Consider the following 13323-nt stretch of genomic DNA (forward strand, 5'->3'; position numbering starts at 1 on the left):
AATAGATTACATCCCCTTATCTATGGTTTTTTCCTTTTATTTTTGCGATATATTGAAATTTGTGTGACAATGATAGGTTATTGCTTTATATAGATCTATTTTTAATCTATAGATTTGTTTTTTTTAAACTGTTTCTTAGTTCCATACGTTATGTTTTTGAACTGTTTTACTGTATTATGTCCTCAATAATATTTGATGACAGTTTGTTTCAATGTAAACCGATGTGATATTTTGAAATGAATGTCGGTATAAAAAAGCTAATAAATAAATACTTTAGAAGCTGCTTTATCTGCTTTTTAACCCCAGGTTGGTCATTGGTCTGACATAGCATGGCACTTATGAAAGTTTTTAAGCTTCAAACTTGGTTCAGAGAACAGAATGGTGTGTGTGTGATGTGTTCAGCTGTGTTTTTGCAATACTCATCAATGGTGCAGCCTCTTTTCCAGCTGGAGTTCTCGGGATTTAAACCTGCAGCTTTCTGGCTCTCTTTTTAATATCTCTTTATTTGAACATGTTTTTCTGTGTTTTGACAATAATATACATAAAAGCCATAGCAGGGCTTTCTGACTCTTTAACCAGTGTCTCCATTGCTAAGGAGCAATTCCCCTAGCTGTGATGATAGTTTGAAGTATTTGGGGATTTCCTATCTGCTCAGCCTTTCTCACTTCACCCTCCCTCCCACACTTTTATTGTACTACTTTGTGACAGGGTTTTTGTTGTTGGGTTTTTTTTCCACATTTCCCACTAGAGGTGTGAAGGATGTTCTACAGAAGAGGCTGAAGAATCACTATAAACAGCAGAAGCTGCGAAGTGAGGTTGCTGGTGACAGTGCAGACACGTACTATGACTACATCTGCATCATTGACTTCGAAGCCACTTGTGAGGAAGAGAATCCCTCGGGATACGTGCATGAGATCATAGAATTTCCCATTGTCCTGCTGAACACACGCACCCTGCAAATAGTAAGTGAAATTCTAATAGCATATCTGACATGAGGTTAAGATTTGACTATAGGTACAGTATTTCCATTCTTCATCAGGGCTGAATTAGCCATGCTGTCATGGGAACTGTCAATCAGGGCCCGGGAGGCGGAGCTTCCAAAGAAGGAGCCAGAGCTTTCCTCTGTGCGGCTGCACGTGAGTTCCCGCTCAGGAAACAGAAATCTCCTCAGTCTGTTTCTTTCTGCATGCGGAGCTTCACCCTCTTCAGCTAGTTTTTCTAATTTGGTTAAGTTTAAAAATAGAATGTCAAAAAAGGCGCTGGGGCCATCTGGCTTCAAACCCTGCTCATGCGGCAAGATCATGTCCATCACAGATGGACATGATCACTGCTATAGATGCCTTGGCCCAGACCACAATCAAGTGGTCTGCGACAATTGCGGGAGAATGTCGTCGAAGGCCCTACAACAACGGGCACAGAAGATGGAGGATCTCAAGGCTCGGGCCTCGTATGCCCCACCTTCGGAAGCACATTATTCGCCAGGGCTGGTAAAATCGAAAGGCCCCGAAGGTAAGGCAAGCCTGGAGGGCAGGACTGTCTCAAGAGATCATTAGGGGCAGAGATCCCCATAGATCTCACCATCTGTGGGGACGCCGCGACCATCGAGATCTATCAGAGTCGCGGCGTCCAGAGCTGACTAGGATGCAGACTCATAGTCGGCCGCCAGCATCTGAATCGGCGTGGGAAACTGAAACGCCGAAGCAGGCTTCATCAATGCTGAGCCATACAAGGCCTGCGTCGCAGTCAACGCAACCATCTACTCATGGCGTCGATATCTCGAGGAAACCGAAGCACCGCGCATGGATGGCGCAATTATCGATGCGAAGTTCCACTGTGGTGCGGATCCAACGCACAAGTTGACCCACAGAGTGAGGTTGACGCAGGACACGACTCAACAGCTGACGCATGGAGCAATGGCGACTCCAAGCTCCTCACGACGCAAGGAAGCAATTTGAGGCAGTTCCATCGACGCATAAAAAGTCTAAATCGACTCATACACCTAAGGATTCGACGCATTCGACTTCCGAATTTGGACTAAGAGTGCAAATGAAATCAGCGGAGATAGGGATTAATCTCCCAAAGGAACGCCATCTGTCCAGATCACAGGACCAGAACAAAAAAACATTCATGTCAATCCAAACGACAACATTCACCCAAATCAAGTCTTCAATCATTGCAACGGTCAGCATCATAGAAGGGACAGCTTACTCCGCAGCATGTCTCTCCATCGGACGATGACTACATTGATGTACCATCTCGATCTTCCTCTTCCTCATCAGCCTCACAGGTATACTCTGATTTTTCCTCAAAATCGAAACATTGGGAAAGACATGGGGGTTTTCCAAGAACCTCTCACTAAAAAGAGGAAACTAAGTACAGATTTACAGCCACAACCACAAAACGTGGGAAAGGCAAATAGGGCTGCAGCTAAGATATCCTCATCTCCACGACATCATCAAGGGCAATCCAAGCCTCGCATGCCGCCTCAAGTTCAGCAGGCTTTTTCTCAGTTATCAGAAGCACTTTCTGGGTTCTTTGACTTGTTAGTCCAGTTTTACTCTGCCTCCTTCTCTGGTTACAAGTTTACCACACTCTCTGGCAACATCAAGGGAGCGAACTCCAGAACCCCTCCAAGTCCGCCACGTCCAATCACCCTACAGTCTTCACCTGTCCAACTGCAATCCCCTCAGACGTCCCCAGACACATCCACGGGATACCCTTCGGATCCACCAGACTATGCCATATTCCCCTCCAGAGGATTTGTCCTACCCTAAATGTTTAGAAAAGGTAGGATCCATCCTCCATCTGGACTTCCAGAAGGTACCCGATCCGCGAGCAGAGACACTGGGGCTTCTAAAAAATTTTGATCTCCCAGCTCAGCTGACGTCCTTACCATCCCACAAAGTTCTTGACTAGGTTTTGGAGAAATTGTGGGAGACATCTTTCACCACTGCACCAGTGTCTCGAAAAGCAGATTTGAAATTTGGAATGAAACAATCCCCGTATTACGCACCACCACAATTTCCCCACAATTCCATTGTGGTGGAATCCGCCATGCAGCGCGCTAAAAAATCAAATTGCATGCATCGGCGTCCCCGTGTAGGGACAACCACTGTTTGGATGAATTTGCGAGGAAAACCTTTCAAGCAGCAATGTTGTCTGCATGTATTCACCAGCACCAATTTTACAATTTTGCATTCTTCAATATCTTTATGAATGTGTCCAGGCGGTCAAAGGTATGCTCTTCACCTCAGAGCTTACAGGACAGACACCACAGCAACCAATTCAAGACAGAGGAGGGCATTCAGCATTTGCTTAGAACAGTTTATGAAGCATTTGAAACATCCTCCAGATTGTCCGCAACAGCAATAGCGGCTCGCCGGATAGCATAGCTTCATGCTAGCACAATTCGAGAAGATGTCCACAGCAAGCTCGCGAACATGCCGTGTAAAGGTGGGATCTCTTTGGAGAGATTTCAAGAGACGGTTGCGAGTCTGAAGGAACAAGCAGTAGCGGTTCAGTCTTTAGCTACCCCATCAACCTACCCTTCACAAAGGAGGTATATTCCAATGGGATGTAGGCAATCATACTCTATCTGCCCACAACAAGGGTTTTTATTCACCATACTTCCTAATTCCCAAGAAGTCCGGTGGTCTTCAGCCAAACTTGGATCTCAGAGAATTGAACAAACCTGGTGAAAGAGAAATTCAAAATGGTGTCCCTGAAAACCCTACTGCCATACTTCAACCCAACCATACTTCAATCCAACGACTGGATGTGCTCCATAGATCTAAAAGATGCGAATACACACATCCCTATTCACCCATCTTCGTGTCGTTCAGTCCTTTCAATTCATGGACAAACATTACCAATATGTGGTACTACCGTTCGGGCTGTCAGCGGCCCCCAGAGTATTTACGAAATGCATGGGAGTGGTGGTGGCTTCCCTCTGGCAGAAAGGTATGAGGATATTTCCCTCCTTGACGATTGGCTTCTAGTGTCAGCAAGCCCATCCATTCTGCTACAACAACTGCAGCTATTGATCCGATGTTTGGACGAGCTGGGGCTTGTCATCAATTACGAGAAGTCGACATTAGTCCCAACTCAAATTAAGAACATAAGAAATTGCCATGCTGGGTCAGACCAAGGGTCCATTCAAGCCCAGCATCCTGTTTCCAACAAACTAGGCCACAAGAACCTGGCAATTTCCCAAATACTAAGAAGATATCATGCTACTGATGCAATTAATAGCAATGGCTATTCCCTAAGTAAACTTGATTAATAGCCATTAATGGACTTCTCCTCCAAGAACTTATCCAAACCTTTTTTGAACCCAGCTACACTAACTGCACTAACCACTTCCTCTGGCAACAAATTCCAGAGCTTAATTCTACAGTTCATAGGAGCACGATTGGATACCACTCGGAGCTGAGCCTTTCTACCAGAGGACAGACGATTGGAAATGCAACGTCTGCTTAACGCACTCAGATTGACACAACGGCCTTCAGCACGTCAACTACTTACAATGCTGGGACACATGGCGGCAGCCATCTACTCAGTACTCAACACACGCTTACATATGCGATGTCTGCAGTGGGGGTTGAAAAGTCAGTGGAAACAGCACACACAACCCTTAACGCACAGGGTGACCCTGACCTTCACCCAAGCAAAGTCTACCGACATCAGCTGATGGCTCAACAAAACGGCACTGATCAAGGGTGCCGTTTTCAGCACTCTCCTGCACAACACAGTGCTAACCACGGATTGCTCTTGCAAGGGTTGGGGAGTGCATTTAGATCATCTGGAAACACAAGGCCAATGTTCCCATTACGAGCAGCACTTACTGTTAGAACTCAGAGCAATTCGGAATGCAATACAAGCCTTTCTTCCCCATCTGCGAGGACGTCGGGTGATGGTCTACACCGACAACCAAGTAGCAATGCTCTGCATAAACAAGCAAGGAAGGTCAGTTTCATGGACCCTTTGGCGAGAAACACTCCTCAGCTTTGACCATGCACACATCACCACTCCATCCATCTGCAAGCAACTTACTTGCCGGGGGTAATCAACACTCGAGTGGACAGGCTCAGCAGAGTGTTCTACCCTCACGAATGGGCTCTCAACCACCAAGTGACTCGAGACATTTTTGCTCAGTGGGGAACCCCGACCTTGGATCTCTTCACCATGGAAAACAATGCGAAGCTTCCTCGATTCTGCTCGGTTTGGCCCAGTCAACATCGGATAGCGCAAGATGCTTTCCTGATTCCGTGGACGGGAGAGCTAATATATGCGTTTCCTCTGATTCCTCTCATCACCAGAACTATTCAGAAGTGTATACAAGACACAGCCCAACTCATTTTCATAGCTTCAGCTTGGCCTCGGCAACCGTGGTACACCTTCCTGCTGGACTTCTCCATCGCAGAACCCATTCCATTACTGGATCGACCAGACCTCTTAACACAAGAGGAGGGATCTCTTCAACACCTGATGCACTTGACAGCATGGAGGCTGAGCGGCATCTCCTTGTGAAACAAGGGATATCCTTAGAAGCACAGGAGGTCATATATTACATTCCAGAAAACCATCCACTAGACACAATTACCGGTTCAAGTGGAATAGATATTTAGCTTGGTGTACTTCAAGGGGCATACAACCCTTAGACTGTTCTCTCGAAGCCCTGCTTGACTACCTCCACACTTTGTACAAGGAGGGACTGGCATCGGTACGGGCCCCTCTCAGCGCTATTGCAGCATATCATAGACCACATCTGGGCCATTCAATTTCGTCCTATCCACTGGTCGCCAGATTCATCAAAGGATTACTTCGACTTTGATCACCAATTGCTAAACATCTGGTACCATGGAACCTCAACCTAGTCTTAGAGCAGCTAATGCTTTCGCCATTTGAACCGCTAGACTCAGCCCACATCAAATACCTCACATGGAAGGTCGTCTTTTTAGTGGCAGTGACCTCAGCATGGCGAGTGAGTGAGCAACAAGCCATGGTCCATTTTACTCCCTATCTACAATTTTATCATCACAAAGTTGTACTTTGACCACATCTATCATTTTTCCCAAAGGTGGTATTGCAATGCCATTTAAATCAATCCATTGAACGTCCAATGTTTTTACCAAAAACACATGGGAACGATAGAGAACATTCTTTATACACATTGGACTGCAAGCGGGCTTTAGCCTACTACAAACAGCACACTCAATCACCAAAGCGAGCGTCGCAATTGTTTGTCTCCTTCCATCCAGAAACACCGGGTACTCCGGTGGCGTAAAGGTCTATTTCTAGCTGGATAACAGTGTATTCAATTCTGTTACAGCAAACATTTGTCTCTTCCTTCTTCACTGACAGCCCATCAAGTAAGAGCAGTGGCGACTTCAGTTGCGCATTTGAGACACATTACCACCCAGTGACATCTGCAAGGCAGCCACAAGATCTTCACTCCATACCTTTACGTCCCATTACTGCCTAGATCAGCAAGCGTCCGATGATGCCAGGATGGGGAGAGCTATTCTTCAATCCTTATTAACATAATATCTGAGTCGACTATCCACTGAATATGGATCACGCGCAAAAAACCCCCCAAAACTTCACTATCAATGAGCGTGATCGGGAGCTATGGACTCCCATGACTGCATGGCTAATTCATCCTGCTATCTACGGAAACACAGTTTACAGTAAGCAAACTTGCTTTTACTGCGTTGCACTAATAAACTGCATTTGAGCATCCACCTAAAATGATGTCTTAAGTGCCATTATCTTGGTACATTCCTTCTTTCCCCGCTCAGTAGCTAGGCCTTGAAGTGTCGTCAAGTTTCTACGTAACAACTTTTTACGCAAACTGCTTCTGCCTGTCACCCAAGGACTGTTTTTTGTTTGCTCATAATGACAAATCACATTCTTTCACTTGTGCAAAACTGTTTCATTAATTTTGTTATTTAACTATTTAATCCAGGTTATTCTCGGTTACTACGCCTCTTAACATTGAAGACTGTATTCCTGGTGGCAATATGGTCAACTCGTCGCATCTCTGAACTAAAGGCACTATCCTGTCGGGAACCGTTCTTTAGGTTCACTCCTGGAACCATACAGCTGCGCACTGTCCCCTCTTCCCTACCGAAAGTGGTTTCAGAGTTTCATTTGAACCAAGCTATCTCCCTACTATCCCCGGATGAGCATAAGGACTCTGAAGACTCGCCCCTTCTTCGCCATCTAAATGTCGGCAGGCTCCTGGTGCGATACCTGGAAAGATCGGAACCGGTGCGCAGAACGGATTGCTTGTTCGTTCTTCACAGCAGGAAGAAGCAAGGAGAAGCGGCCTCGCAGGTGACCATAGCCTGCTGGATCAAGGAAGTAATCAAGGCAGCCTACATAGGGGCAGGAAAGCCCTTACCACTTGCAGGTTAAGGCTCATTTCCTTGCGTGTAGCCAGATGGACTCAGAACGAATGGGATAGTATCCGCATGCTAGCAGTTGGAGACGGATCTGACGTCAGCACGGGGGTATATATATCCCCACAGGAAGCGTAGCAACTCAGTAATTTCCGTCTCCAAAGCAGTTTGGAGTGCCTGCACGCTAGTTGAGCGTGCTTTCCAAGACTACTTTAATTTTTCTCTTTTCTTATAATTCTAGATTCTACTTTCTACTTTCTGTACAAACATCGAGCCCCGCGCTCCTGGGGTGATTCCCGTAATCCCCCCGGAGGTTAAGTCCTCGGTCCGGCCGAAGCGCGGCAGGGACACAGCCCCCGGGCGAGGTTCGGGTGAGGCTTACGAGGCGCCTCGGTCCTGGCGTGGACGAGGCAGCGGGTGCATATCCTCAAACACGGTGGTGAAGGTAGTTGCCCGCTCTCCCCGCAGCCGGAGACCGCCTGGGTTCCAGCCGAGAAGCGCCGAGGTTCAGGTGAGGCGTACATCTCGTTTTTCGGGTCTCTGTAGGAACAGAGGATTGGCGGCGTGGGTAATGGGTGCAGGTTTATTCCTCCTTGTGCGTATATTGCCTTGTTGTTGTGAGCGTTTCCACTGAGCGTATATTGCCGGTTAATGAAAGGTATTGCTACACCGCCTGTTACTGGGAGCATATTGAATGCCACTGAGCATGTATTGCTAAACGCTTATTGCTGAAAGCCTATTGAATGCTATTGAGCGTATATTGCTAACTGCATACTGCTGAAAGCCTATTGCCTGCTATTGAGCGTATACTGCTACCCGCATATTGCTGAAAGTCTGTTGAATGCTATTGAGCGTATATTGCTAACAGCATATTGCTGAAAGCCTATGGAATGCTATTGAGCGTATATTGCTACCCGCATATTGCTGAAAGCCTATTGAATGCTATTGAGCGTATATTGTTAACCGCATATTGCTGAAAGTCTATTGAATGCCATTGAGCGTGTATTGCTGACCGCCTATGGCGGAGAGCCTATTGAGTGCCATAGTGCGTGTATTGCTAACTGCATATTGCTGAGTGCATATTGCATACATTTGGGCTGTTTTCTTGGCCGCCTATTGCTGAGAACATATTGCGCATATTGCTGCTGCATGTTATTATTCCTGGGCGCCTATGGTATTAAGCGCCTATTGCTGCCGCATATTATTATTATTATTGCGCGCCTGTTGTATTAAGCATTCAGCGCATATTTTTCAATGGATCAGAACGCAGCAGCGTCTTCAGCGACAGCGCCGCCTGCCTCAGGCATTAAAGCCCTTGGCCTCTGCTCTGCATGCCAGCTTAGAGCCACGCGCAGTGAAGAGCCAGACTCCCTATGTGCCCAATGTGAGGAGGCCAGGGGACCCTTAGGCCAGGACCGGTCTCAGCCACGATTTGTTGACAGTTCACCAGGGGCTACCCCGGATTTAGGGGGCAGTCTCGACCAATCAGGAATCCCGGGGGATCTTGTACCCCGGCAATTAGAGGCTGCTTCAATTTCCTGGGTGGATCTCTTTAAGGGGATTCATGCCTTCATACAGATGCAAACGGCTTCCCGTCCAGGCCCTGTGGTTCCTGCTGTTCCTGTGGTTCCGGCAGTGGCTGCGACTGCGGCGGCTGCTGCGGTGGCGGCTCCTGCGGATCCTGTTCCTGGGCCCTCATGCCCTTATCGCGAGCGGGACCCCCCGCCGCTGGACAGTCCGGATCAGTCAGACCAGGTGGTCTCACCAGACGAGTCTGAACTCCCGGATGAGGGGGACCTTCCCCCAGGGATTGAGCCATATAGAACCATGAGGCGGTTCTTCCCTAAAGAGGATCTCTCCGACCTGGTGTCTCAGTGTCTGGCAGAATTGGATATTACAGGTCCCAGCGCTTCGGTGCCCTCCGCCCAGAACCCCCTTTTGGAAGGTCTTCGTCCTACTGCCCGCCATTTTCCATTCTTACAAGTGGCACAACAACTGATAGATTTAGAATGGGCGGCACCAGCGGCTTCCTTCAAAGGGGGCCGGGCTCTGACGAGCATGTACCCATTGGCACCGGCTATCCAGGACCTGCTGGCGTACCCTCAAGTGGACGCCTTGATTAGCGCTGTGGTCAAGCGCACTACCATTCCAGTTGAAGGGGGGACGGCCCTCAGGGAGCCTCATGACCGGCGACTGGACGCCATTCTGAAACAGACCTTTGAGGTGGCAGCTCTATCTTTGCGGATCGCAACTTGCTGCACAGTGGTGACGCGTGCCTGTTTGTCACAGGTTAGAAACAACGCTCCAGCGGCAGAAATGAGTCAGTTCTTTCGTTCCTCACGGATGCTGCATCTGATCTGGTCAGGACAACAGCTAAGGGGGATTTCTTCCTCCGTAGCTGCCAGGAGGCAGCTCTGGATCCGGAGATGGTCAGCTGATGCGCCTTCCAAGACACGCCTCACCAGATTGCCCTTTAAGGGCTCTTTCTTATTTGGCAGCGACCTTGATAAACTGGCCAGCACATGAGGTGCCTCTCCAGTGCCCAGAGTACCGGAAGATCGGTTCAGAAGGGGCAGGAGTGCCCAGCGCTTTGTTCCTTACAGGGGTCGCTACCAGGTACCACGCCCTCAGGCCAGGAATCAGTCCTTTCGGACCAAGCAGCGCAAGAGGGGAGCAGGCCCGGGCTCGGGTCCTAGCCGCGCCTCCCAATGAAGTTCCGCCAATTCATCTGGGGGACAGAGCCATAGGGGGCAGGTTAACCCTCTTCTACCCCAGATGGGTCGAGATTGCGTCGGACCAGTGGGTCCTCGCCATCATCCGAGAGGGGTATTATCTGGACTTTCATCGTCTCCCTCTGGACAAGTTTGTGGAATCTTCGTGTCCCATCCACAAGCAGGCAGCATTGGAAGCTACCCTAGCGAGGCTCCTGTCCCTGAAAGCCATCATCCCAGTACCTGCCTGGGAAGTGAATTCTGGACATTATTCCATTTATTTCATGGTGCCCAAGAAAGGGGGCACCTTTCGGTCTGTGCTGGACCTCAAGTCAGTCAATCGATACTTGCGGGTACCGAGGTTTCGCATGGAGACTCTGCGCTCCGTCAAGGCTGCAGTACAGCCAGGGGAATTCCTCACGGCATTAGACCTGTCAGAGGCATACCTGCATATCCTGATCCATCCGGATCATCAGCGCTACCTACGCTTCAAGGTTCTAGGACGCCACTTCCAACTCCGGGCTCTGCCCTTCGGGTTGGCCACGTCACCACGGACATTCACCAAGGTGGTCGTAGTGGTAGCAGCGGCGCTCAGGAGGGAAGGAATTCTGGTCCATCCCTACCTAAACGACAGGCTGATCAGGGCGAAATCTCGAGAGGAGAGCCTTTGGACGACCGATAGAGTAATCGCCCTTCTGGAAAGCTTGGGCTGGGTAATCAACCTCAGCAACAGCTGCCTACAGCCTTCCCAGTCTCTGGAATACCTGGGAGTACAGTTCGACACCCGGGCAGACACGGTCAGTCTCACTACCAAGAGGAAGTTGAAACTTCAGCGTATCCAGTATTTGATGAAAGCCAGTCGGCCCATAGCTTGGGATTATCTGCAGGTTCTTGGTCTCATGGCATCCACCCTGGAAGTGGTGCCTTGGGCGAGAGCCCATATGAGGCCTCTACAACACTCCCTGCTCTCTCGCTGGAGCCCCCATCTACGGAACTATTCCACGCACCTTCCCCTGCCAGCCAGGGTGCGGACCCAGTTGCGGTGGTGGTTGCGGTCCAACCACATGAGCAGGGGATCGAAGATGTCCTCACCCACGTGGATCTTGCTCACCACAGATGCCAGCCTGAGCGGCTGGGGAGCACACTGCGAAGAACTCACCGCACAAGGGGCGGTGGAACAGAGAAGAGTCAGCGTGGAACATCAACCGCCTAGAGGCTCGGGCAGTCCGATTGGCATGTCTGCAATTTGCTCACAGACTGAAGAACAGAGCAGTCAGTGATGTCCGACAATGCCACCACAGTGGCATACATCAACCGTCAAGGCGGAACCAGAAGTCGACAAGTATCTCTGGAGATCGCCTCACTGATGGCTTGGGCAGAAGCGAATCTGCAAGACATCTCTGCCGTCCACATTGCCGGGAAGGACAACATCGCGGCAGACTTCCTCAGCAGGGAAAGTCTAAACCCGGGAGAGTGGCAGCTGTCACCCACAGCCTTCCAGATGATTGTGGATCACTGGGGGATTCCGGACATGGATTTACTGGCGGACAAGTCCAATGCTCAAGTACCCAGATATTTCAGCCGCAAGCGCGACCCGTTCTCGCACGGAATCGATGCCCTGGTTCAACCATGGCCTCCAGGAACTCTGCTATAACGCCTTTCCTCCATGCCTCTGCTGGGCGCCGTCATTTGCAAGATTCAGAAACACCGGGGCCTAGTTCTTCTAGTGGCACCAGACTGGCCAAGAAGACCCTGGTACGTGGACATGAGAAGATTACTGGCAGGGGAGCCCCTTCCCCTGCCTCCTCTCCGGGACCTTCTATGTCAAGGTCCCATCCTCCACGAGGATCCAACTCAATTCTCTCTTACGATCTGGCCATTGAGAGGGCTAGACTGAAGAAAAGAGGTTACTCGGAGCCCGTGATTGATACACTCCTCCGAGCTCGCAAGTTTTCCACATCCCTCACCTACGTTCGCATCTGGAGAGTATTCGAAGCATGGTGCAACACTCATGACACCAATCCACAGGTGACCACAATCCCTATTGTGTTGGATTTCCTGCAGGATGGACTTCAGAAGGGTCTCTCCCTCAGCTCCATCAAGGTTCAGGTGGCTGCGCTGTCTTGCTATGGTCCCAGGAGGGATGGCAAGACCATCGCCAAGCACCCAGATGTTTCTCGCTTCCTGCGAGGAGTCAAGCATATTCGTCCGCCACTGAAGTGGCCTGTGCCTTTGTGGAACCTCAACCTTGTTTTGGATTTCCTCGCGGGGTCCACCTTCAGACCCCTTCGGGGCCTATCTCTCCGTTCTCTAACCTTGAAGATGGTGTTCTTGCTGGCTGTATGTTCAGCCCGCTGCATCTCAGAGCTACAAGCACTGTCCTGCCGTGATCCATTTCTCAGAATCACTCCGGAGGCTATCCATCTTCGGACGGTCCCCTCCTTTCTACCGAAAGTGGTTTCACAGTTTCATCTTAACCAAACCATATCCTTGCCGACCACGGCAGGTCTGCAGAAATCTGAAGAAGGGCGTTTACTGCGCCATCTCGACATTGGCAGATATCTGGAAGTGACACAACAACTACGAAGGACGGACCATCTGTTCGTCCTGCACAGCGGGAAGAAGCAAGGTGAAGCGGCCTCGCGGCCCACCATCGTCCGCTGGATTAAAGATGTTATCAGAGCAGCTTACGTAGAAGCCGGGAAGTCTCCACCTCTACAAGTCAAGGCTCATTCTACCAGAGCACAAGCGACATCCTGGGCTGAATCCAGGATGCTGTCGCCTGCAGAAATCTGTAAAGCGGCGACGTGGTCCTCCCTCCATACCTTCTCCAGATTCTACCGTCTGGATGTCCAGGCCAGGGAGGACTCAGCATTTGCGAGGGCAGTACTACATGGGCCTCAGGCAGCCTCCCGCCCAGGCTGGGAGTAAAGCTTTTGTACATCCCATTCGTTCTGAGTCCATCTGGCTACACGCCAGGAAATGTTGAGATTACTACCTGATAATCTCCTTTTCCTTAGTGTAGACAGATGGACTCAGCATCCCGCCCAGCTGCCTGTGTACAAGGGTTTCACCGATTCAAGGTAAGCCATGTCTTCTGTTCCATAAGAGCGTACACTCTACCTGGTGTCAATGCCTTCCGGTTGGGAGTGCTGGCGGTCTCCAGCTACTATCAATCGGTCAGGGGAATCCTGTTTTCACTTTTCACT

General features: G+C 49.7%; 1 protein-coding gene across 5 annotated transcripts in view; it reads left to right on the forward strand.

Annotated features, from left to right (window-relative positions):
* Positions 1-13323, forward strand: part of ERI1 (exoribonuclease 1) — a 308911-nt gene that overhangs the window by 74442 nt on the left and 221146 nt on the right. For all 5 annotated transcript variants that reach the window (XM_029602203.1, XM_029602185.1, XM_029602176.1 and 2 more), the window contains exon 3: positions 749-962. In XM_029602203.1, coding sequence (XP_029458063.1) covers positions 749-962 — 214 coding nt within the window. The remainder of the gene's footprint in view (positions 1-748; positions 963-13323) is intronic.

This window comes from Rhinatrema bivittatum, chromosome 1, assembly GCF_901001135.1.
Source record: "Rhinatrema bivittatum chromosome 1, aRhiBiv1.1, whole genome shotgun sequence".
Lineage (NCBI taxonomy): Eukaryota > Metazoa > Chordata > Amphibia > Gymnophiona > Rhinatrematidae > Rhinatrema > Rhinatrema bivittatum.